Below are 23,750 nucleotides of genomic sequence, written 5' to 3' on the forward strand. Positions count from 1 at the left end.
GAACAAAACAAAAAAACCCCATATACTAAATCGGCTAGAAGCTGAAAATAAATTTTGAGATTGTACTCTATGTTGTTGTCTGGTGGTTTTTTTTTTGGTTGTTTTTTTTTTTTTTTTTTTTTAAACTGTGTATTTATATGGAACAGCAAACACAGATTATGCCTTAGTAATTTTTATGGCTTCGGCATCTGTCCCTTTGCTTTTATTCACATATTTTCATAGCCATAATCTCTAGTTTCTTATTTGATGATGCAAACCTTTCAGATGCAGAAATGGATAAAAATCTTGCCGAGTCTAGTGAGAGTCATTTTCAGGAATAATCCTTTTAGCTGACAGGAAATAAAGACCCCAGGCAAAAAAAAAGCAGCATGCATATTAAATGACTGAAGATATTAGTGTCCAATGTTTTCATAGCTAGGTTTCTGCATAGAGAAATGCTTGGAGAATTGCTCTACAATAGCAAACTGGAAAAGCCCCAAGACATAATCCACCTGAGCCTAAGTTTTATTTTGCATGCATAATAGAGCTTTATTGTGTTTGAAATTGCAGAGTATGTTGACAGGTCTGTCAGCTGTCTCAAGCAGATATCCGTAATGGGATACACCCCCTTCATCAGGGAATGGCACCTTACTTTGAGATGCCAGTTCCACGGTCATTGAAAGGAGCTTTACACAGAAGTTCAAAGCTGTAAGTGAACTGCATCAACAAGCCAACTGTGTGAGGCAGGTGATTATAAAATATTGAGATTTGGCTGCACTCGCCGATTTTCAAGTAGTTTCAAGGGCATGCAGAAGAAAGCAGAAGTGTGACAGAATTTCTTAGTTGTTTTAGAAATATTAAGATCATGAAAAACTGGAATATTTCCATTAAATTAAACACATCATAGCACATCCTCATTTGATGTGCTTGGGCAGTGGTGTCTCTGATGAACAAAAAAGAATCCCCAAACCCTCTAAGTAACAAACTGTACCCCACAAACACCTTTTGATAATTGCACCTGCTAGCTGAAAAACATAAAGAGAGAGTCCATTGTGTCCTAAAGGAATTTTGTTATTTGCAGCTACTCTTTTATTGATTGAAAGCTCCTCTGTTGCCTTGCCTACTACTAGCATGATCCCTCAGCGCTTTTCTATAGGGATTTGTTTCCCTAGTCTATTAAGCTGGTCTTTGTGTTGTCAAGAACTACACAGTGAAGTCTTATGATATGAAAGGTTATTTACTTTGCTTCCTTATTTATGCTTTTGTCCTTTCAAACTCTTTGAACTCCAGTGAAAGCACAGTTGTCAGACGTTTGACCTAACATGGTTCCGCATTTTGTTGAATGTCACCATAAAGCCATGAAGAAAAATTTTTGGTGGGGTAGCAATCTTTATATCCTACAGCATTCAGAGAGACAGGGAAAGGAATTTTTGAGCAGTATGCAACCCATAAATGTGTTTAGGTACCCACAAAAACAAAGACTGAACATATATATGAGATATTAATGTTAAAGCCAAAAATGGGATCTTTATGTGACAGTCTCTGTTCTCCCTAGTAAGGCACTTTAAAAATGATTGTCATATCATCTAATGTTGACATTATACCACACTTTCTAAAATATTTAATAACTGTAATGCTTTACTTCTGTAAGTAATGCAGCTCATTGGATCTACTTGTAAGAACATCAAATTATAAAGAAAAAAGACCTTAAAAGCTTGCTCCAGATCTGAAAATCTAGACTTGCTTTTTACTTCAGTAGCATTTTATACTTTTTTTCCCCATTCTCTAATGCAGTTACTGCGACTCCTCCCTCATTTTATAGGCCTGTGATTTTCTTATTATCTGTGGTTCCTGTTTCAGTGTGGGGTGCCAACACCAGCAAAGAGACATGACTACATTTTCTCCAGTAGGTAGCAATTAGCACAGATAGAAAGCTTTCTTTTTACAGTTACTGTTAGCTCCTACTTACTCTAAAACTTGTTTGTGCTTACTGCTAGCCCTACTTATTGTGAAACAGGTATGGGGAAATCCTGCATGCCTTTGCTGCAGTAGAAATTTGCCTTCCAACAAAATAAGTTTGAAATACATTTTGTGTCATATCCATTGCTGAAAACATTAATTAATTAATTGAATGAAAAGATAAGTATAAATATTTACTGTCAGTTTCTTGCTGTAAGTGTAGGCTGTCTCGCACACTGCATAGTGTGTATTCATAGAATCATAGAATGGTTTGGGTTGGAAGGGGCCTTAAAAATCATCTGTTTCCACCCCCCCCCTGCCATGGGCAGGGACACCTTCCACTAGACCAGGTTGCTCAAAGCCCCGTCCAACCTGGCCTTGAACACTGCCAGGGATGGGGCATCCACAGCCTCTCTGGGCAACCTGTCCCAGTGCCTCACCACCCTCACAGTGAAGAACTTCCTTATATCTAAGCTAAATCTACCCTTTTTCAGTTTAAAGCCATTACCCCTTGTCCTATCACTACATGCCCTTGTAAAAAGTCACTCCCTGCCTTTCCTGTAGGGTCCATTTAAGTGCTGGAAGGCTTCTATAAGGTCTCCCCGGAGCCTTCTCTTCTCCAGGCTGACCAACCCCAACTCTCTCAGCCTGTCCTCATAGGAGAGGTGCTCCAGCCCCCTCTGGCCATCTTCATGGCCCTCCTCCTGACTCACTCCAACAAGTCCATGTCCTTCTTATGTTGGGGGCCCCAGAGCTGTAAAAGGAAGAATGGGTCATGTGAAATGGTCTCATGATACAGCCCCAGAATGAAGTAGGGCATTTCTTGTCCTTGGTGTGCTCAACCATGCAGCTGTAGTCTTCTTCAAGAGCTGCTTTTGACAAGGAATGTCTCTCAAAGTAATTTAAAAAATCTATTTGGGAAAGATTCTGCAGAGAAATTTGCTAAATTCATGTTTCCTGTATCTGGCAAGAGAGAAACATTTTTTGAACCTCAGGTAATGTGTTGTAACTGGAGCAGAGACAGGTAAACCTGAGAATTTGATTTCACTCTATACTCTGCTATATGTTGAACCCCATGAATTTTTACTTATTCCCTAATCTCTCTAAGTGTCAGTTTCTTAATATTTAATACAGAGCTAATGAATTTCACTTGTTCTAGCAAAAACAATTCCAGATACCACAGCAGAAAAAGTTGGTTTAAAAGTGCAAAGTAAGTTTACATTTGAAAGGATACCTTTGCGCTTTCATAGGAGAAAGCAAAGCGCTTCGTAGGAAGAGCAAGGACTCTTGCCCGAAAGCGTATTTTCGTTTGGGCTGGGCTCCACCGGGGAGGGCTGCTTGGGCAGCGCCTTGGGTGGCTCCCACGGGGTGCGGTGGGAGAAGCTCCCAGGGCTGGAATTCCCACTTGACGCTGTCGGACCCGGCCGCCCCCTCTCCCGCTGCCTCCCACGGCACCCGCCGAGGGCTGGTGCTGCCTGGCTGTTGTCTCCTGCAGTCGCCGTGGGAGAGCCCACACACAAACGTGTTTGCTTCTGTCTAAAATCTGTGCAGTTTTTAGTAGTCTTCCAGCCTCCGGTGCGGGGTTTTGAAACTCCATCACAAGCCACCGTCAGAATATCCTGCAGGAGCCGGAGTGTGGCTTGTATTTATAAAAATTATTTGTTTGCATGAGACACATGTGCTGATACTGTGAGTCATCCTTCCATTTTACTGTGACATTTTCAAGCACAATTATGTGTAGTGGAATTTTTTTGGTAGCTGGCTATGTTGCCCATCTGTGAAATCATCATTCCACCGAGCACTAAAAATAGACATGAAACTCTTCAGAGAAAATTTTGAATCTACTTAAATGACAGTTTGAAATGTGTTCCTGCAGTCAACAGTTTAAATATTTTCTATCCTAAATATGGAGAGTCTAAATTTAAGGTGATGTAGTCCTGCTGTCACCACTTCAGTTCACCTTGCTAGCACAGTGATATAGTTGGGAATAATTTCCGGCTAGGAACCCAGTCTGGTGCCCACCACAGCCAATTCACTTGGGCTTCAAATGACTAGGACTGGCATAGGCATGTAGGAGTTCTGGAAGGTGGATAACACACAGGGTGGAAAGTATTTATTAACAACGGGGGATCTCTGGAGAAAAATGTGGAGACAATCCATGACTGTAGATTGGGGGGGGGAACAGGGAGAAGATGAAAAAGACGGCTACTAGGAAATGAAGCTTTGAGATACAGAACAGAATATCCAGTAACTTCTAAGTTGCTGTATTTTCAGTCAAATAATCAAAGCAAGTTAGTGAAAAGATATGGTAAACACTGAAAATGGTGAAGAACTATAGCTAGGAGAGGGAACTGCTAGAAGAATATAAACTGTGTTGCTGAGTAATAGCATCCTAATTGAAGCCACAGAAAGCCAGAGAATCTAATTAGTCAGGAAAACACATTTCATTACACTCTTAGTAATTTGTTTTGAAAAAATCCAACTGGATTTTAAATTTAACAGATTTTCAGTATGTTCAAAGCAGATTACACTGTTTACAGTTGCATATAGAGATAATGAAAAATACAGTTTCAGAGACATATACAAGAAAGCGTTTAATTCAAAATTGTGTTTACAGTTGTCCCTTACTATCTGGGTACCGTTATATAAAGTTCTGCTGCGAGGATGGAAAAAATAAATTAGGACTTTTGTTGAGTTGGTAAGCATTTCTGGAGACCATCACCCATTTCTTTAATCTACAGGCAATCCGAGACGTACTTGAAACTGTAGCTCAGCCAAACGAAAAGAGCATTGTCTGTGCACCCCGCTGCCTTCCCTCCTTCTCTCCTTCCTTCTCCCTCCCTCCCTCTCTCCTTTTCTCCCTTTCTCCCTCACTGTTTCTGTACAAGTTTTCACAATGAGATTTTTTTCACAAAATGTACAGCTAGATCTCCAGCTAGACTGAAGTAGTGTTACTCACTTCATTTACATTTAGCTTTCAAAAATTTGTATTTTTGGTGAGCTTATATGCAAATCATTACATGGTAAGACCTCAGTGTGGTAGGTTTCTTGTATCTTGAATGTTTTCTTCAAACACTAAACAGGAGAGAAGAAAATCAAAATTATGCTTAGGATTAGGATAGTCTGCTCACACAAATTAATAAAAAAAATTATGCAAATACATAAAAGACTATTCTTGCAGAGGACAAATAAAGATTCAGCGTTATATCCTCTTGGAAGTTTTTTTACCTATTACATCTCGAGCGTGGATAAGGTCAATAACATGGACAACTAAAGCTCCCTCTCAACATCTTCATTCTATAGTGGATTAATATATTTAAAAATCCATTTATACACATTTTTATCTATTTTTGAGATCCCAGTTAATGGATTTTCAGAAGTATGCACTTTTCATAGTTGTCCATATAAACTACATTCATAATAACAAAGTGCTACTTTTAGTTCTTTAGAGAGTCACCATTACTCGTACTGACATCAGAGAGATGATATTCACTGATCTGACATAACCAATATACAGACATATTTAAATTTCACCATGGCCTTTTTCAGATAAAAATTCAAACAACATCTTCAAACTCAAACTGTAGCTCTACCATACTTCAGACAAGAATGAAAATAGAAGTCTTTAGGCAAAAAGAAGAGGATGCACCTGAAAATATGTGCAAAATTAAAAGGAAATGTATAACACAGACAAGAATGAATCCTGCAAGTCCTTGTTTGCAACATAGCCATCTTTCATTAAAATATTCCTCCCATGTATAAGGATAGTAATAGTTTAGTATATATTACCATACTAATAACTTCAGCTGGACTATTAGAATTAATAATGGATTAACCTGCATGAGTGAGAATCCCTGCCTTGTTAAGGACTAGGCTGGTTCTGTTGCTTTCCATTTTTTATACAATTACGTATTTGTTACGTAAGATCCTCCCACATGCATTGCAATTGGATTTGTTTCTTCCTGCAGTGAACTGCTGCACCGTATTGCTGTGCACCACTCCACAAGTTCATGGTGGCTGAAGTTTTGGTTAAGTAGGCTTATCCTTCTGCACAACTCCTAAATTCTTACTGGGCTTCCGCTCCTATGATGTCCATAAGAGGCTGCTTCTTTGGCTGCCTCCTTTCCTTACAGAGAATAAATCCCTGACAAGCAATAAAGGTTATCGAGGGGGAAATGATAGTAATTTAGTTGCAAATCTGCAATAAATGTAGGATAATATTAAATGTATTTGTTCCCTGTTCTACCATTCCTTAACATATAAAGGAAATCCACTGAATATGGTATAGCACAGTGCATGACAGATGAGGACATCCATATTTCTTTTTTCTCTGAACAATGGTTGTTTCCATTCAAAATGTCATCACTTATTATGGTAGCTGGTACCCATTCTAAAACATCCATACAGTGCTGGCCATTTCATTCAGGAATAGTAACTAATATCAAAGTGACATAAAAGTGAAGCAATCTTAGTGAAAGAATTAGACACAAGTTTCTAGAAGAAGGGAAAACAGCTGTTTAGAGAAGAATTGATGGCTTCAGTAATTGGCACTTTTGTGACTGAACAGTGTCAGTGTTCTTGAATACTTTCTCAAAACTTTCTAAAAGGACTTGCATTTCTTTTTTAACTATAATTTTGAAAATATTGTAGATAATTTGGTCTAGCAATAAAGGCCCAGTTAGCTTTTGAAATATGCAAAGCTATGTGCTTACAGGTTTGGACCAACTGTGAAAAAATTTTTTCCCTCTGTTTCATGGTTTTATTGGGAGGCTCATGAAGTTTGGTTTTGAGGAGCATTTGGCAGCTTCCAGTGCATATTGCCATGGTCCATTATAAGGACTGGGGGTTAGAAAATAGGCATTGGTGAGGCCAGAATCCAGGAATTTCATGAAAACATTTGCAAGGGAAGCAGTCCTTTTCTATGGGATGGTTTTTGCTTATGTTAGATCCAGGCCTTATTAGTTACGAGTTTCTCAACAGTGCCTCAGTGCTTAACTTCATAAGCCTCATTTAAGAAAATGATTTGGATACCTGAGTCTAGATTTGTAAAGGTACTAAGTGCCTTTGCATGTTAGGCACTAACTCCTGCTAAGCACACTAGGTGCCTACTTCCAGTGCCTGCAGTGGTTGTTAGGCAACTAGTCTTGATTTAGATACTCTTGAAAATGTACCAAGCGTTTTTGACACCTAAATATCTGACTGTTGAGAAAAGAAGTTCTAGTGGCTTTCATGGACATTTAAGGCAAATACCTAAGTACATAGTAGACTGTTTTAACTTGGAAAAAACATGCACTGCAATGATAGAAACTTGTCAAGTGGGTGTGGTACCTTCCCAATTAAACCAAACCAACAGATTGACTCACGACTGCAACAGCTGAATCCATCAGGTCAGAAGACTATAAAAAAGGAAGTGCTGAAACTGAGGTCAAGAAGTAGTATTGGGATTTTCTCTGCTTAAAAGACTTCTTGCTAAATTGGCCTTGTTGTTAATGGTTTTTTTTAGTTTTTATCTTACAAAGGTAACACCAAAAGGGATAGGCTCCACCTAACAGAGAGCTTTTTATAAAGCTAGAGGATGGGCATTTTTCACCGGGTCCCTGGAGAATAACATCAGCAGTATTAAGGTTTTATTGCTCTTCTTCTAATTACTGTCTGTAATTGTTATTTATTAGATAGAGATAATGGTGGATGAAGGATGGCTAAAAGAGCAGATGGGGACATGAGTAAGGAAGTGGTAGAGGAAAGGGATAGCAGAAGTAGTTTCGCTGAAACGTTTTCTTAACAAAATACCACCTTTGTCAAAGATAAAGGTTCAAACCCATCAGGTTTGATTATGGCTTGTTAAAAAAGTCATCCTGAAATACTCTTAAAAAAAATCCTGGAAAAACATTCATTGCAGAGAAAACAAACTTTAATTTTGAAGCATCAGTTCCGTTTTGAATTTGTACGTCTATAATCCTTACTTTATTTCGTCAATTACTTCTTGTTGTGATTGGAATACAGCCTTGCAGTGACTGGAGGCGGCTGTCCCGAGTTTCCTCCCTCGCAGTACCCCTCGCGGCCCCTGCGGCCGCGCGTACCGGTACACGGGGCTTCTGTGGTAGTTTCAAGACCAGTGAAACAAAACCGAAACCCGAGTGAAAGTTTTAGGGTTCTGCAGTGAAAGGTGACGCCAAAAATCCCTTTTTGTCAAAGCCAGATTTATTCAAACTGTGTGTTTGGGTAAACGTCGAAGATCTCGGGGTTAGCTCGCCGTCAGAATGACGGCGTTTCAACAGGTCCGCGCGGTGAGCGGAGACCTGGACCAGGTGGCTGCGTTTTCCCTGGAGGCGAGGGCGGCGGCCGAGCGGAGCCCCCGCGGCGTGAGGAGAGGCGTGAGGCGAGGCGCGGGAAGAGCGCGGGCAGGGAAGGTCGCAGCGGGCCGGCGAGCTCCGAGCTGTCAGCGGCGAGGGAGGCGGTCGCCGGAGGGCGTGGAGAGGGAGACGCTAAAGCCGCTCACGTCTCTGTGGTCTCCCGCTCGTTACGCCGGCACCTGCCGTGTGGGGCAGCGCCGGTCGGGCGGGAAGGGAAAAGGGCTGAGGGCGTGTGGGGTACGCGGGGCGCTGCCTGAGGGGACGGGGCCTCGGCCGGGACGCGGCGGCCGCGGGGCGGGACGGCGGAGGGGCAGCGGCGCCCGAGGGAGGGCTGAGGGGCGGGAACCGGGTGAGGCGGCGTGTGGGGCGGGAGCCCGGCCGGCGGGAGCCGCTGCGCGGCGGCGAAGGGGTTAAGGCGGCGGCAGAGGGGTTAAGGCGGCGGCAGCTCTATTTGCGGCTGCCGGAGCTCCAGGCGATTAGAGAGCGGCTCCGCGCCCCCGCCCGGCCCGGCCGCGGGAGCAGCAGGTGGCGGTGGCAGCAGCAGCAGCGAGGGAGTTAACCCTGTGGCGGCGGCAAGCAGCAGCAGCAGGAGGAGGGGGACTGAGGAGGAGCAGGCAGCAGCAGGAGGAGGGGGATTGAGGAGCAGGCGGCAGCAGCAGGAGGAGGGGGATTGAGGAGCAGGCGGCAGGAGGGGGACTGAGGAGCAGGCGGCGGCGGCAGCAGCAGCAGCAGCCGGGTTGCTAGGGATGGAGAGATCCCGTGTCACCCGGATGTGAGTGTCATGTTGGCCCAAACTCTGAGGGATTTGGCAGCGGCGAAGCAGCAGCAGCAGCAGGAGGAGGAGGAGGAGCAGCAGCCCCTCGCACGTCGCTAGTCACTACCATGGGGGTCGGGTAGCGGGGAGCGCAGGGGGCAGCGCACACCTGGCTCGGGGTGGGGTGGGGGGCGTCTCTGCCCGGTTTTGTTTTTTTCATTTTCCTCTCACGCACTGGAGAAAGTGGGAATAATGCACCAGCAGCAGCCGCCGGAGCAGCACCCAGAAGGTAAGAGCCGGAGCGCCCACCAAGGGCAGCGGCGTTGCCCGGGGCTGAGGGGAGGGAGGGGGGAGCGGGGGAGGATTTATGAGGGATTTGGGAGTCGGGGATTGGGGGGGATTAGGGAAGGGGTTGAGGATGGGGTAGGTTTGGGATGGGGAAGGGATGAGCGGCAGTGTTCGAGCAGGGACCGGGAAGGGCAGGGGATGAGGTGAAGGCGGGATAAGGTGCTGCCCTCGGCCTGTGACCAACATGGGAGCGGGTTTATGCGCGTCTGTTGTCCTGGGGCCATTAATATCAGCAGCCTGCGCTGGGGGAGGACACGGCTCGGTCTGCCTTTCCCTCTTTTTCGTGTGGTTGTGGATAACCCGGCGGCTTCCCCTCGCCGGGGCGGGAGGGCGGCGAGGGCTCAGGGCAGGGCGGTGGGGGCGATGTGCTCGGCCCCCTGCCCCGCCGGGGCGCCCGCGGGCGAGACGCGGGGCTCCTCCGCGTTCATCCCCTCCGCCGACGGGCTCCGGCGCTGCCACATCCCCCGCTGTTGTTTTTAAATGATTCCTCGCTCCTCAATTAGCAGTAAGTTTGTGTTTTTGCCCCTGCCGGGGGACAGGGGCTCCCCCGGGGAACGCAGGCACCCGGGCTTTGTTTCCCGTTCAAGTATTGATTTAAAAAGGCGATGGATAGATAGATAGATGGATGGATGGGTGGGTGGTTTACTTGCGCCGAGCCACGTTTCATGGCATCCCAAAGGGCAGGCGGAAGGCGGGGGAGATGGCTGTGCCATTGCTTTTTTTATTTAAAAAAAAAAAAAAAAGGCGGCGGGGAGGGGGGGAGGCAAGGAGATCGGCGTGCTTTGGAAAAATGTTGGAGATAAAATTCCCACCTTAGCCCCCGGTGTCAGCCCGCCGCCGAGGCGGCACTGCCCCCGGGTCACCCAGCTGTTGATGCGCCGCCCGCTCGCCGCTGGCCAGCGCTCGGGTCCCCGCTGCCGGGTCCCCGCGGCGGCTCGGCCGCCTCCATGGGCGACGGGCGCGGGCCCCGAAGTGACCCCCCCCCCCTCCACTCGCCCCCGCCGCCATCCCGGGGAGCCATCTTAGTGCTCCCGCGTCCCCTCGCCCCCGCCGCGCGCTGCCGCCCCTCGCGCGGGCAGGGGCAGGGGCGCGAGCGGAGCGGGGCGGCGGGAAGCGGCGGCGGCGGCTGAGGCCGGGCTCGTCCGCATCCACGCGTGTTCGCGGCTCTCGCGTCTTTCTCGTTGTCTGTTCCCCCCCGCCCCGTCTAGAAAAGGAGGGGTGTGCTTTTTGTGGCTCTCCTCTGTTTGACGAGCAGCGATCGCTGGGGAGCTATTTTACTCTCTTGCCTGGGTAGATCCATTTCAGTCATCCCTCCTGCCAGCCCTAATTTCCAGCACGTATATTGTGCCGTTCCTCCATATTATTTTTTTTCCCACCCAGGCATCTTCAAGTTTTGAATTTCACTTGGGAGTCTTTCCTTCCTACAGGTGCATGTAGGAGTAGACTCTGTTGCTCTAGTCAAAGAGCTTGCGAGGAGGTGGTGTTTTGCCTTCTTTGCTGTCATCTGGATAAAGAGGACTTTATTATTGTTTGGGAGGTGCGGTTTATTTTGTAAATCCTTGTGAAAAACCAAACCAAATCCCATCCCTTTACAGTGGTTTCACGGTTGTAATTTCTAGTGTGAAAGATACCAGTGCTTTATGAACATGTGTATCAGCAGACAATATTGGGTTTTTCACTTGTGGGAGCCATCCACGCATTTTTCTTTGAAAATGCAGATTAGGGCAAGATTTAACTTGCTTACAGGACTTCCCCTCATAGTGTTGGTCATTCTTAATTGAACAACGTGTAAGTATTTTAAACAACTACTTTTTTGACCAAAATGAAGTGAGGGAGTAGTAAATGCTAAGGTACTACAGCAAAATTGATCTTAAGGAGTAGCTATGTTTTATTGGATAAGCATGGTGACAGAAAAGCTGCCATCCAGTCAGGAAAAAATGTAGTGAGTAGAAGAATCAAAACGTGAAGTGTTTGTGTAGCACTCGTCTTGACACTTGGATCAAACCTGAAGTTATAATGCTGATTCCTGAGCATTTTTTGCTACTGTTCAGTTACATTATATATATATATGCATACAGTTGTGCTCTGTAGTATGTATAACATCTAGCATCACACTGCCAAGAGGTCTTAAAATAACCTTTTTGTCAGAAACATTATGACACATTTTAGCATTAAAAATTATAACCAAGTACTCTTTTCTTTTGTCCCACAGAGGCGAACTATGCAAGTAGCACCAGAATTCCTCTCCCTGGTGACGGACCAGCTATTCAGTCAAACAGTTCAGGACCATCCAAGCAAACTGTTCTATCTTGGCAAGCTGCAATTGATGCTGCTAGACAAGCAAAGGCTGCCCGAAACATGAGTACCACCACAGCCCAGCCTGTAGGATCTCTGTCCCAAAGAAAACGCCAGCAATATGCCAAGAGCAAAAAACAGGGTAATACGTCTAACAGTCGGCCACCCCGTGCCCTTTTCTGTTTATCCCTCAACAACCCAATACGAAGAGCCTGCATTAGTCTAGTAGAATGGAAGTATCCTTTGATGCAGTTTCCTTTTTTTACAATCTGTTCCTTGCATTTTCTGAATGTATCAAGGGGATTGTTTTACAGCATCTCTTATAGCATTGCAGCTAACACATTAGTTCACTTGCACGTGTGGGTAACTCATTAATGCTGATGGTAGTTAATTTTGCCTAAATTGCTGTTAAAGATAGCCTCTTAATTTGTGTCATGATGACACAGAATATAATTTTACTGAAGTAAGTAGCTCAACGTCAGAGAACAGCTCATACCTGTTGCTTCTTTCTTGGAGGAGATGGGGCAACATTTTCAGAACTTTTTTGAAGTTACTAGCTTACATTATGTTCTGGCAAATCTCTGCATTGCATTTGTTGCCCTTGCAAATAAGGTTGAATGGATAGGAGTGCATCTAGCAGTGTTAATTGGGAGATAACCCAAGATGTCAAAACTTTATCTTCCATATTGCAGTTTGGTGTATTGCCATTAGGGCAAATGAGTCAGATGTAGGAATCTTTTAATAAAAGATTATTTTTCCAAGTACTAAAAGAAGGGAAGATTTTTAGTTAAGTCAAGGACTCACTCTAAGTACATACAAGTGTCTGAAACACATTAATCTTCTGAACTTTTACAACATATGTCTACCACCAAACATATTTGGAAGCATGTACATCTGTAGATAGGAGATCTACATATATAGATATACTGGCCTGCATTCGTGATGGCTTGTATGCTGGGAAGGATTGCTTTATCTTTAGTTCAGTGGCTGTGATGTGGAAGTATGTGGATTTCTTTGGCAGAACTGATAGCATGTTCATTTGGTATATTATTTAATTCTCAAGAAAAGGTTTGAAATAGAAAATAGTTTTGTTGAGGTACGAGGAGGAAAATGTTTGCCTGTTAGCCATGGCAACATCCCCTTAACAGGAAACAGCTGTTCAGGAGAGTAGATTACTAAAGTAAAACTCATTTTGTTACTTTAAACAGAACAGCGGACCTGGCAATAGGAACTGTTACTCATTTATAGGGCTTGTTTTTTTCAGTTATTTGAACACAATTCAATTGCAAATTAAAGATTCTGCTTTCATTTAAACTGGTAGAAGTCCAACTAATTTCATTAAATTGGTCTCTCCTTGGCTAAGGTCAGTTAAATGAAATTACTATGGATCTAGAATGGAATAACTCAGGGCAGAATTTGTCCCAGTAGCACTGCACCATAAAACAAAGTTGTCAGTCTTGTGCTGGTATCATTTGCTCATTTCAGTCTGGAGAATGCTGCATGTTAAGGTTTGTGTTGTAACTTCATTTTGTACACAACATAGCAGCTGTTGGTGTTGATAGGCTTTGTGAACATAAACTCAGCCCTTGAGGTGACAAACTTTTTGTAGGCCAACAAACAAAATTTAACAGACCTTAAGGGGCACATGGGCTTTGTAGGAGTTTTTTTCAGGAAAAATATTTTAAACTGACAAAAATATGCTTTTGAATATATTCAGTACTCTTCCTTCAAGTATATTCAGTACTCTTCCCTCAGTCTTTTATAGGACTCTTATGGACATGTATCAGGAAGTTGTGCGTTGAACTGAGGAAAGGGTGTCAAAAATCATAGCTAAAGCCCAAAATACTCCCTTTCCAAACTTGCACGAATAGGTTCCTCTGGGTACCTCCATGTTTGTAGTTACAAGAAAATAACGAAATAGTTTGGGGGAGAGGCAAATTAATGATAAACTGAAGGATGAACTTCATAGGCATGAATTTTAAGAAATATTTTTTGTTCTGGAAGACAAAATGTGTCTCCAGGTTTCAACTGCTGTCATCCAGATATGGTATAAAAAGTGTAGCTGAATTCCTGCTACAGGAATCAGTTTGAAATCCTATATCCTCCTGACAATCAGTTTGAAAGCCTATAGCCTCTCAGTATGCGTGGCTGTCAAACCAGTAATAATAGTCTATTCCCCAGTCTGCTCACCTAAACTTTCATCTGTCCTGGCCAAAGCAAAATTGTTCAGGAGTCCAGCTGTCAGGGACATGAAGAGGGGCTCAGAATTTTCCTGCGTCCACTGTACAGCTTTCCAGCTCTCATACAGGAGAACAGTTGTGATCTGCTGGGAATCTTTCTCATATCCTACTATGAGCTAGATCCCAAATGATTTTCCTCCTTTGGACAAACACATTTCTGTTAACATTAATTAGACTTATGTGAGCCTATGAGACAGAAGAGCTCAGCAAGTATTCCTTACCCATCGTGATGACCTGAATATTGATTTAAGAGCTTAAAATTATATTAATCTCTGGAATTTACTATAAAGTGCTCTGTGGCAGCAAGAGTAATAGTTTTCTCTTTTTTCAAAAATAAGAGGATGTTGAAAGATAATTGTGATGGAAAATGATATGGTATAGCGATATAACTACAGGAGATGAAGTGTTTGTCACAGTTACCAGTCAAAAGATTGCCTTAAAAGTAAGACTTGTTTTACAAGTGTTGATGCTGAAAGGAGAACTAGACTTAAAAGTTTGTAGACACTCATAATTCCTGAATTCCTTAACAAGACTTTCCAGACCATTTGACATATTTATACTACTGTCTATTTTTGCCAATTGTGTGGCCTTAGCTGTTTACATCCCATTCCCAGAAGATGATTCTAATTCAACTAATCATAATTTGGTAAGTACTCTGGAGTTTTTATTTTATATTTGTTTTCTGTACTTTCAAGTTGATGGTCATAATTACCTGCTAGTATTTGAGACTGCATTAAATACAGAAAATTTTAGTAAAAAAAATAAAATTGGTATATAGTGATACTTTAAAATAAAATGTATGTGGAAATGCTTTGGGTTTTTTTCCAGTTTTAATATGTGCTCCCTTATGTTACGTGTTTATAATAAGATTTTTCAGCAGTGATATTCTTTGGAGGGGAATGTACATTAATATTATGCTGCATCTATATGTATACTTGTGTGGTATAAAAACTTTAATTTGAATTTCTATCACTTATATTGATTAAATATATTTACTAGCTCTTGTTGTGTTTCAGACACTTGTTTCAGTCTTCTGAAGTTCTACTGCCTTTCCTAGTATACTTGTCTAGTCTGTTTTCAATTTTTAATGGTGTTATTTAGATGTATATTTTACTAGATATTTTAGCTTTTAATGAGATGATGGTGGGAAATTTTACATTAGTATACTTTAAAGTGATTGGAACATCAATGTGAATTTTAAAAGCAGTCGCTGCTGGTGTAAGTGATCTTTCAAAAAGGGATGGTACTGTAGTAAGTAGTGTGTAGAGATGTATTTGTTCCATTGAAAATAGTGTACTAGCGTTGTGCTTGAAAATATATAATGAAAACTAATTTTGTTTTAATTCTCTATTATAAAGGCTATCACACTAAAGGGTAGTATTGAATTACATTGCAATGATTTCATTGTTTATACTAAACACCATTTTGAAATAGTGGAGTTCAGTGGTCCCGTGCGTTCAAAATTTTCATGTGATTTCTTTTGGGCGGGGAGGGCAGGTTTGTTCACGAAGTAAAGAATTGGATACCAGTAAGTAGGTAATTTTGGATTATTTTACATGGAAAATTTAGGTTGATAGGAGGTCTTTATGAACATGTTTGTGTAATTTGTGGTGTGTAAGCTTGTTTATTTTCCTAAAAGTAATTATTCTGTGCATATGACCCATTTCATATACTTTTTTGTTTACCAAGATTAAGCAAATATGGACAATAAAAAATGCTGGTGAAAGGCAGAATAATTCAGGTCAATGTAAAGAACGATTTATGCAGCTGTGTATCTAGCCAACCAACAGTCTTTCTCTACTTTCCCCCCACCCCCCTCCTGAGAAATTCAGGGCACAAATCTCCATAGCTGTCAATCCACCAGGAGATCCGCTAATAACTAATTTCATAAAGCATTACATGAAAAGGGTAAAGCAGTTACTTGTGTCAGAGGCTAATAATTTTGAAAGAAATGTTTTTAGCATTAGGTTTAAGTTAACGTCTGGTATTTCTGACCTAATTCTACAGTGTGCTAGTATTTAGAAAGAAATGGACATTTTCATCCCTGATGGTTTTTCTTTTTTTTTTTTTTTTTTAATCTAATGTGGCCAGGTTAGTCTAAGCAAAAATAAATTACCTTTTTTTAGCAAGAGATCCTTATCCCTTTTAAGTAGAAAGGGTCTTGAACACCCCCAATTATATGTATGTAAAGTTTACTTGGCCATTTAAATTCTCTTAAATTCCCATTTAAATTTGAATCCTGTTTATACTGGTGTTGAGTAATTCCACTAAGTTTGCTCAAAGAACAGAATTTATCCTGACAATGTACTTTCAGGTGCTGGGACAGATTTAAGCCCAATAAGGGAACACACAGGCACATCCTGTGTACCTGATCTAATAAAATAAATAATTCTGGAATGAGCGGCATTGGCTTTTCTTGTGACTAAGGTTCTACATAATGAAATACACTAACCAGTGGTCTGGGTTCATGTCTCTTCCTCTGGTATTTCACTGATATTTTTCCTAGCGTAGACCTACTTCCTTTGTTGAACTCTTAGTGTGGATTCAAGTGTACTGTGAGGGAATGTCATAGAAGAGCTGAGTTGGAAATCTTCAGACTTGCTTGGGAACCTGCCTGAGCACGCATTTCCTGATGCTTGAGGTGTATGTATAGATAGATACTTGAGAGAGAGGGCTGTCAGTTGTCTTACAGTGGAAGTAGAGATTGTTCTGTTAAATAATGTTCAGATCTTTTGTGATGCTGGTCTAAAAACCAGACCGAATCTTAAAAATCAGTGTTAAATCTTATGAATAAGTTTGGTAGGATTTTAGCCCCCTGCATTTAGACATGCTTGTCTTCCATGAGCCCTACGCTGCCAGTTTGATCTTGCTAGGAGGCTGTACACCACTGTGGCTTTAATTCAAATTCAAAAGTTGAGGAGAATAAGATAATCTCCTCTCTCCTTCCAGCCCAGGTGTTTGGTCCTATCAACCCCAACAGCCTATTCTCCCCCATTTCCATTCTCTGGACAGAGGTATCCATTGACACTGTATGGATTGCAGCACTTGTATCATTTAGTGCCTTGTTGGGGAGAGACCAGTGAGGAACAGGAACATGGTCTTCCTCCAGTGCCTTCACTTCCTCATTATGTAAACACCAAAAGTTCAGCTTTATAAATTTTAGTTTGCATATGAATATTATATCTAGGCATTGGTTCTTAGGGAATAAATCAATGTTGCTTCATTAAATTGAATAGTTTAATTGCTTTCCATCAGCTAGCTGAACTGGCTCATATTTTTTAAATTTGTAAACAGAAAAATTAAATATTTATGCATGTGGATTTTTTTTTTTTGCAAATCAAAATATACCTAATTTGTAACCAGCCATGGAAAGAGGAAGCAATGGAACAGGAAGGCAAAAAACAGTGGAACACTGTTAAGTGGGAACTAGAAATGGAAACTTTTTCAGTTTTGCTTGGGCTAGGGAGAAGACTGTTTGCATATATGAGAATTTGAGCAGTTGAAGTGCTCATTCTTTATGACTTCAGGAAGTCTGTAATGGCAACCTCAATCCAAGGGTGTACATGCAGAACAGGTATTCATTCCTCTTTGTGATGGGATGTTAGAAGACAGCTTCTGTATGGTGTAATTTCCAAGACTTGTAAGGGAAACCTGAGATACGATTTCTGAGTCTGTCTTCATCTGTGACTGAGCCAGTGAAACACTGAATGTCAACCACCCAACCGCTGGTTTAGCTGTGAGTGAGCGCTGTTTTTACTTTCTCATGAATGTTTCAACATGTGGTATCTAATCAACACAAAGTCAGTTATACATTGCAGTAGCAATGGCAAAAGAAATTTTAGTACAAATTAACCAAAAATATAACAAACATTTTAAGGAACAGGTAGATGAGTCTTAAGAGAAATACCAAATCAAATGTATGCGTATTTACGTATTTTTAAAAAATAGGATGTATCTTGGATATCTGTTATTCTTGAATATGAGTCAACTTTTAATCTTAAATATCTTAAGATCGGTGTCTGTGAGAAGGTTCCACACCCTTGTTTTTGGAACAGTAGGCTGTTCATAGAAAATTGACAGTGCAAGCCAAGTGTAAGGATGGGACAGTTGTATGTTTCTGTGTTGGTCACTCATCTTTGCTGATATGCAAGTTGTGATTATTGAAGTTTTTGTGATAGAGCCAGCAGCGTGCTATGAGATACGAGATGCTTATGATAACTTAAGGAAGCAAGAAAAGGTTTCTTTGTGATATCAGTTGACTAAATTAAGCAGATGGTAATCACTGATGTTGTAGGATAAGAGTCACTTTCATTATTAATTTCTTTTGTCTGTTTATCTTCTGAGTAGACAAGCTTAGATTTCTATTTTGCCTTTTTGCCGTTCTCAGACTAGAGGGTGCACTACAGTTATCTTGCACAGTGGGTTCATGGTCATCCTTATTCTGTCTCAAGAATGATGTGCCAGTACTGGGTGATACAAAACAATGAATTTCAAAGAAAGCAGAAGTGCAGAGTTAAATTCAGACTGGACTGTGCTTGACCACTTGCCGAGTGTTAGTCCTGTGCTCTGTAGGAAAGTTTTTCTAATCCTTTGTCTAAAACACCTTGATGTGTGTCTCTGGTGTGTGCCAGGAGAGGCAGGAAGAAGGGATCTTCTTTTCTATACTTTGAATGGAGTAGTTCTCTCATGCTTTTCTGTACTGCATAGAGTGTAATACAGACTAATGAACTTTAAAAGCAGTTATTGACCTTGATCCTGAATTCTACTTAATTAATAATTAGTCCCTAATCAGTTAATGTTCTTTCACAAGTGGGCCCAGTTCTTCTGCAAGCAGATGGGTGAAACTATTATTGAACCAGATAAGTTATTTTTCTCTTACAGCAGAACAGGGGCAGTGTACTCTGACATGAAATCCTCATAAACTCACTACTTCATATTTTAGTGTAGTTTCTTTCATCTGCCTTAAGAAGTTTCAGGTGATCTGAACTTTTCATGCTTGATTCATCTCTTCTTTTGGCAGTGTTTCTTGTCTTAGCTTGATAAGAAGCAGTTTCTGGCAGGAAGGGTTTCCTGTATACATCTATCTTCTGCTTCTGTCTTTTCTGGTTTTTTTTCCCCATCTGTGGTATGTTATTTCCCCTCATGTCTTTTTGTCTTTGTTAATGTCCTGCTCATTTCTTTCATTCTTGTTATCTTTTGTCTCTGCCCTCTGGCTTCCCTCTGTGTTTACTCTTCTGTTTGTCCTCTTCTGCAGCATGCTTTTCTCTGTCTTGCTCTCCCACCTCAATTTTTCTTTCTTGTATTATCTGGCTGTACCATGTTCTTTTCTCCTGTGCTTTGCCTCCTGCTGACTTTCCCATTGGTCTGACTAGCACTGGGCTGTTTTACAATGTACAGGCGGGCTGGCACAATACAAGTCTGGATTTTGGCTGCGATCAAGACATTTTTGGTTATTCTTTTTTTTTTCCTTCTTTTTAAAAAAAAAAAAAAAGTAAATGTGAACAATAAGAAGGCATCCATCCATATAGAGTCTATGAAAACTGCAACCCTGAAGTCTGAGTTGTCTGCTTTGGGTGTACTGCATCTCTTGTGACTAGACCCTGAAGGTTTTCACTGGTGCCACTGTTCTACTTGAGACAGCCTCTGTGTTTTGGGATACTTATTTGCATAAATTACAGCAAATTGGCAAGTGCAAATTCATGTGAGTAAAGGGCTTGACCCTAGTGCATAAAGGGCTGGAACCTAATGATAATTAATGACTCTATGCCCCTGATAGCAGGATTCTTCAGCCTTGTTTCTGACTACCGCTGTCAGTGGGGAACCCTCTCAAAAAGCGAGGTTCTGCATTAAAAGAAGGTCTCTCCAGTCCGGGCTAACAGAGCAGGTCAGGTGGTGGTCCTGGACACCTTGTCGTCTTTTTCCCAGGCAGTTGGGATGGGGAGACCCATAGCGGGGGACACTGCTGCAGAAAGGTAATGTTTGTATTCTATCTTTCAGGCAAAGATTTCCTCTGTAAGTAGATTTAGGTGGATCTTTCAGTGCCTCCAGCAATAGGAAAGCCAGTGTTGTCCCTGAGCTATTAGTTGTGCCTTCAATCTAGGGCACAGCAGGAGAGTACTCTGAGAAGAACCGGCTGAACTCTTGACTTAGAGGTGTCAGGCTTCCTGTCCTTATCTCATTAGCAACCCTATGACTCATACAGTTCTAAGGCCATGTGACTAATTAATCCATCCATTGAAAAGGTTGTTGGTTTTTACCCTGTACACAGTTATCTGCTATATGTAGCTTATCTGAAAATATTGCTTTAGAATGTTATTAATTTTAACCACATTTAGTAAATAATTCTAAAGACTTTTGTTTAATTGCTAAATGTTCTGTGATGTATTTTAGAATGACTTTTACATATATGCTCTGTTCTTACTGTGTTTACTTTTTCAGTTCAGGGGTCTTTGAGGCCCCGCTCTCTCTCCCCTCACTTGGAACATCTTCCAATCTAAATAACTTTTTGATACTGTGTTTCCAAACTTTTTCTGCCTTTGGATTCTTAGCTAATGTTCTCTGCTGATGTCTCTGCCAGCTGGCATAAAAGTTAGCCGAGTAAATTTTTCACGAAAGATGCAAGGTAATTTGGACTGTACTGAAAACACTCCATTTTGCATACGGGAAAACATGATGGAGATGTTACAATGTTTTGTGTGTATTTAGCCAAGCACCTAACTACTGGTACTAAAGGCACTAGGGAAAATGTCATGAAAAATTATTTGATCTAATTGTAACTGATATACCACAGGAACCTTATGTTGCATATAGATTAAAGTCAGTGAAATGTATTTATAATTCTGTGTATGAGTAGTCAGGAGGGCTTGCGAGAATAATTTTGAAAAAAACCAAGCGTTAGGAGCTGTCCTTTTCACACAGGCTTAAAAATGAAGAGGCTTGAATTCTCTCCTCTTAAGTTTTTCTGTCTATGTGCATATGTAAATGCTCTGAGGGATAGTTTTGATATTTTTTTCTGCTATTTTTAATGTACATCGATTACCCTGACATCTATTTTCTCATTGAAAAAACCCATGAAGTAACTATTTAACTACTGGAGCAGCCTGACTTAACTTTCTGAAAATTAATAGTAAAGCAGTTTGATGGTTATTAGGTGAGACAGTATGCATCAGTAAGTAACCTTTGCACAATTGCAAGAATTCCTTAATAGATGACATTCTGCAAGGGGATTATTAAAAAATATTATAATGCTGTACTCAGCCCTATCTTCATATTTCAATTTTTTTATATTACTGGCAGCCCCAAACTTTCAGTAGTATGCATTAGCTAATTATTGTGGATTGCTTTGACTTTTATCAGTGCATATCATGTATTTAGAAGACTTTTTTCCTTTGTGTTGTAATGCACACCTCTGCAAAATAGACGAAAATTCTGAGTTGGTAGTGTTTCACACCCACTTTGTCCTACAGCCAGTTCCTAGGCCTATTCTGTCTGCTCTGCACTGTACCAGTAGCATGAAATAGCTCTTCAGTTTTCTTGGTAGACATAATTGCTTGTGTCAAGTCCATCTTTGGTGGTGAATGAAACAGAAATTTTATTTCAGTCTGGCTTAGGAAAAGGGACATTCCTGAAAGAAACATATGACCAAGATGACTGGAATTTCCAACTGATAGAAAAGTCACTTGGGTTTGTAGAAGTTTGGGAATAACATAGGCTAGTCCTTGTTGTTCTTTATTTTATTTTGTGTGCCCCAGTACAACTTAGGATCTAGCTACTTCAGCACAGATAAAAATGGCTGTTTGGAGTGCAGGGGTATGAGGAGAAGGTCCACAACTTAGTTTTACAGGTTTCAGCTAATGACACTACGAAAATAATTTTTATTTTTTTTAATGCAGGAGATGGCTTCTAAGTTATCCAAACCAGAAGGCCTTACAAAAAGATGTACTTAATCATTCCCATTTGAAAGGAAATGTTTTTTCCGTGCTCAAAGTTGCAAGCTTGTTCCTGTGGGGAATTCCTACTAAGGGCTTGTCTCTTAAAAAGATTTGCTGGTAGTTCATTACTGGCAAACTGCCTAGGGTGATACAGCATACACCAGAAAGAGTTCTTTTTCTATTATAGCCTAAAGTCAGTCTCCCAAACAGAATAGTGCTGCACTGGTAGAAGGCTTTTTTTTCTGGTTTAAATGTGCTGTGAAGAGCAGTGATTCCCTGCCCTTCTTTTCCCTTACTCCCTGCTAGATGAAGGTATGCCTGCAAAACTTTAAAGTATAGACTGGTCACAATAAAAGTAAATCTGTGTACTTCCAAATACACAGAATAATCTTACTAGCTGCTATATCAGTTGAATGGTCAGTAGGAAAGTAGTTAGATTTGACATTAAAATTGTTGTAATTCAAATCTAAAGTGAGCATTTAAGATAAGTGGGAGAAGTTTGTACTTTTCATGCAAACTATTGGAATAGAGTAAAAGTTGATTTTTAAATGCTCTGAAAAAAACATGAGCAAACCTAGGTTATAAAACCAGTTTACTGACTGTGTGTAAACTGTGTGACTTACTAATTTACTCCAATATTGAGCATGTAAATTTAACAAAATACTAATCTATGGGTTTATTCCTTGACAATAGCTGCTATGCTAAAGGAAACCCTGAAAATTGTTTCTGAAGTTTTTACTCCAAAAATGACACATAAAATTGAGAATCTTTACATGTTGCCATGTACCAGTGCCACACCAAAAGTATTTATTGCCATAAATATTACTTGGATTTGCTTTAAAAAAAAACTGTTTTAAAACTCCAGGTTATGCAGAATATGGGTGTTTACTTTCTTTTAAACATGTTTCATATAAGAAGCGTATTATGCATTGAGAACTGTGGTTTGGTTGTGTTTGTTGTTTTTTGTTTTGTTTTGTTTTTTAATATGGTCTGTGTGTGTGAGCACTGTGTCTTGAAATACCACAGAGTTGGGATCCATGGCTTTTGAAAGTGCTGGTCAAGGTTTGCTTGCTTAAATTGAGCAGAAGTGGAGAAGTTCTGGGTGCTTTTGAAAAGCTGGTCCCTGGCTACTTCAAAAGATTTTTGTAGCTGTTAAGATCAATTAAAATATATTTTCTAATCTGCTGAGCTTTAATGACAAGCCATTTTCAGTGATGGTTAATTGAATGTGTGATTTGGTTTACCATTCATTTTTGCAAGAATTCAGTTTTTTTTACCCTGCTGCCATGCACAAAAACCTTTCTTTTGCTGGGCCATCTGGAAGGACAGGGCCATGAAGAAAGGTTAAATGAATATATAGTGATAGTGGGAGGATGTTAATTAGGATGGATTTGCTTTTCAGTGTTAGGGTTTTTTTGTTATTGTGTAATCCTCTGCAATAAAATTTTTGTTTAATGAATTGCAAATAGAATATCATCTTCCCTTCTCCCTTCAGAGGAGATTGAGAGCATGCGCTTGGTTCCTGCTTGTATAAAATTCACTTGGTAGCACCGATTAGCATCTTACTGTTGTTTGTGTTTTTTCATAGTAATTTTTATGAAGAAAAGTGCTTTTAGAGTTCCATTCTTCTTGAAGAATGCCTTGATTAAACAGAGTGTGATTCTTCTCAGAAATCTAGGTGCTTGACTTCAGCATTTGAAACCAAACTTTAAATAAATATTTGAGAATTATGCTAAAAATTTAACTATGAAAATAACATTTTCAATGAAATCAACACAGCTGACCAGGATACATCATTTGCCTGTTCAATGTTAGTAGGGAATATTATTCTAGAGTAATACTGTAGTGACTAATAGTAATATAAAACTTTGAAATGATGAGCAGATAGATT

At 41.0% G+C, this 23,750-nt stretch overlaps 1 protein-coding gene across 21 annotated transcripts in view; it reads left to right on the plus strand.

Annotated features, from left to right (window-relative positions):
- The window catches only part of CACNA1D (calcium voltage-gated channel subunit alpha1 D), a 255,060-nt gene that overhangs the window by 43,964 nt on the left and 187,346 nt on the right, over window positions 1-23,750 (plus strand). For 14 of the 21 annotated variants that reach the window (XM_030043543.1, XM_030043553.1, XM_030043551.1 and 11 more), the window contains exons 1-3: window positions 8,673-9,334; window positions 11,606-11,924; window positions 14,469-14,574. In XM_030043543.1, the coding sequence (XP_029899403.1) occupies window positions 9,298-9,334; window positions 11,606-11,924; window positions 14,469-14,574 (462 nt within the window). In that variant the 5' untranslated portion in view covers window positions 8,673-9,297. Of the gene's footprint in view, window positions 1-8,671; window positions 9,335-11,605; window positions 11,925-14,468; window positions 14,575-23,750 lie in introns of those variants that run through there. The other 7 variants (XM_030043559.1, XM_030043560.1, XM_030043561.1 and 4 more) reach the window with 3 other exon arrangements.

Source organism: Aquila chrysaetos, chromosome 20 (assembly GCF_900496995.4).
Source record: "Aquila chrysaetos chrysaetos chromosome 20, bAquChr1.4, whole genome shotgun sequence".
Classification (NCBI taxonomy): domain Eukaryota; kingdom Metazoa; phylum Chordata; class Aves; order Accipitriformes; family Accipitridae; genus Aquila; species Aquila chrysaetos.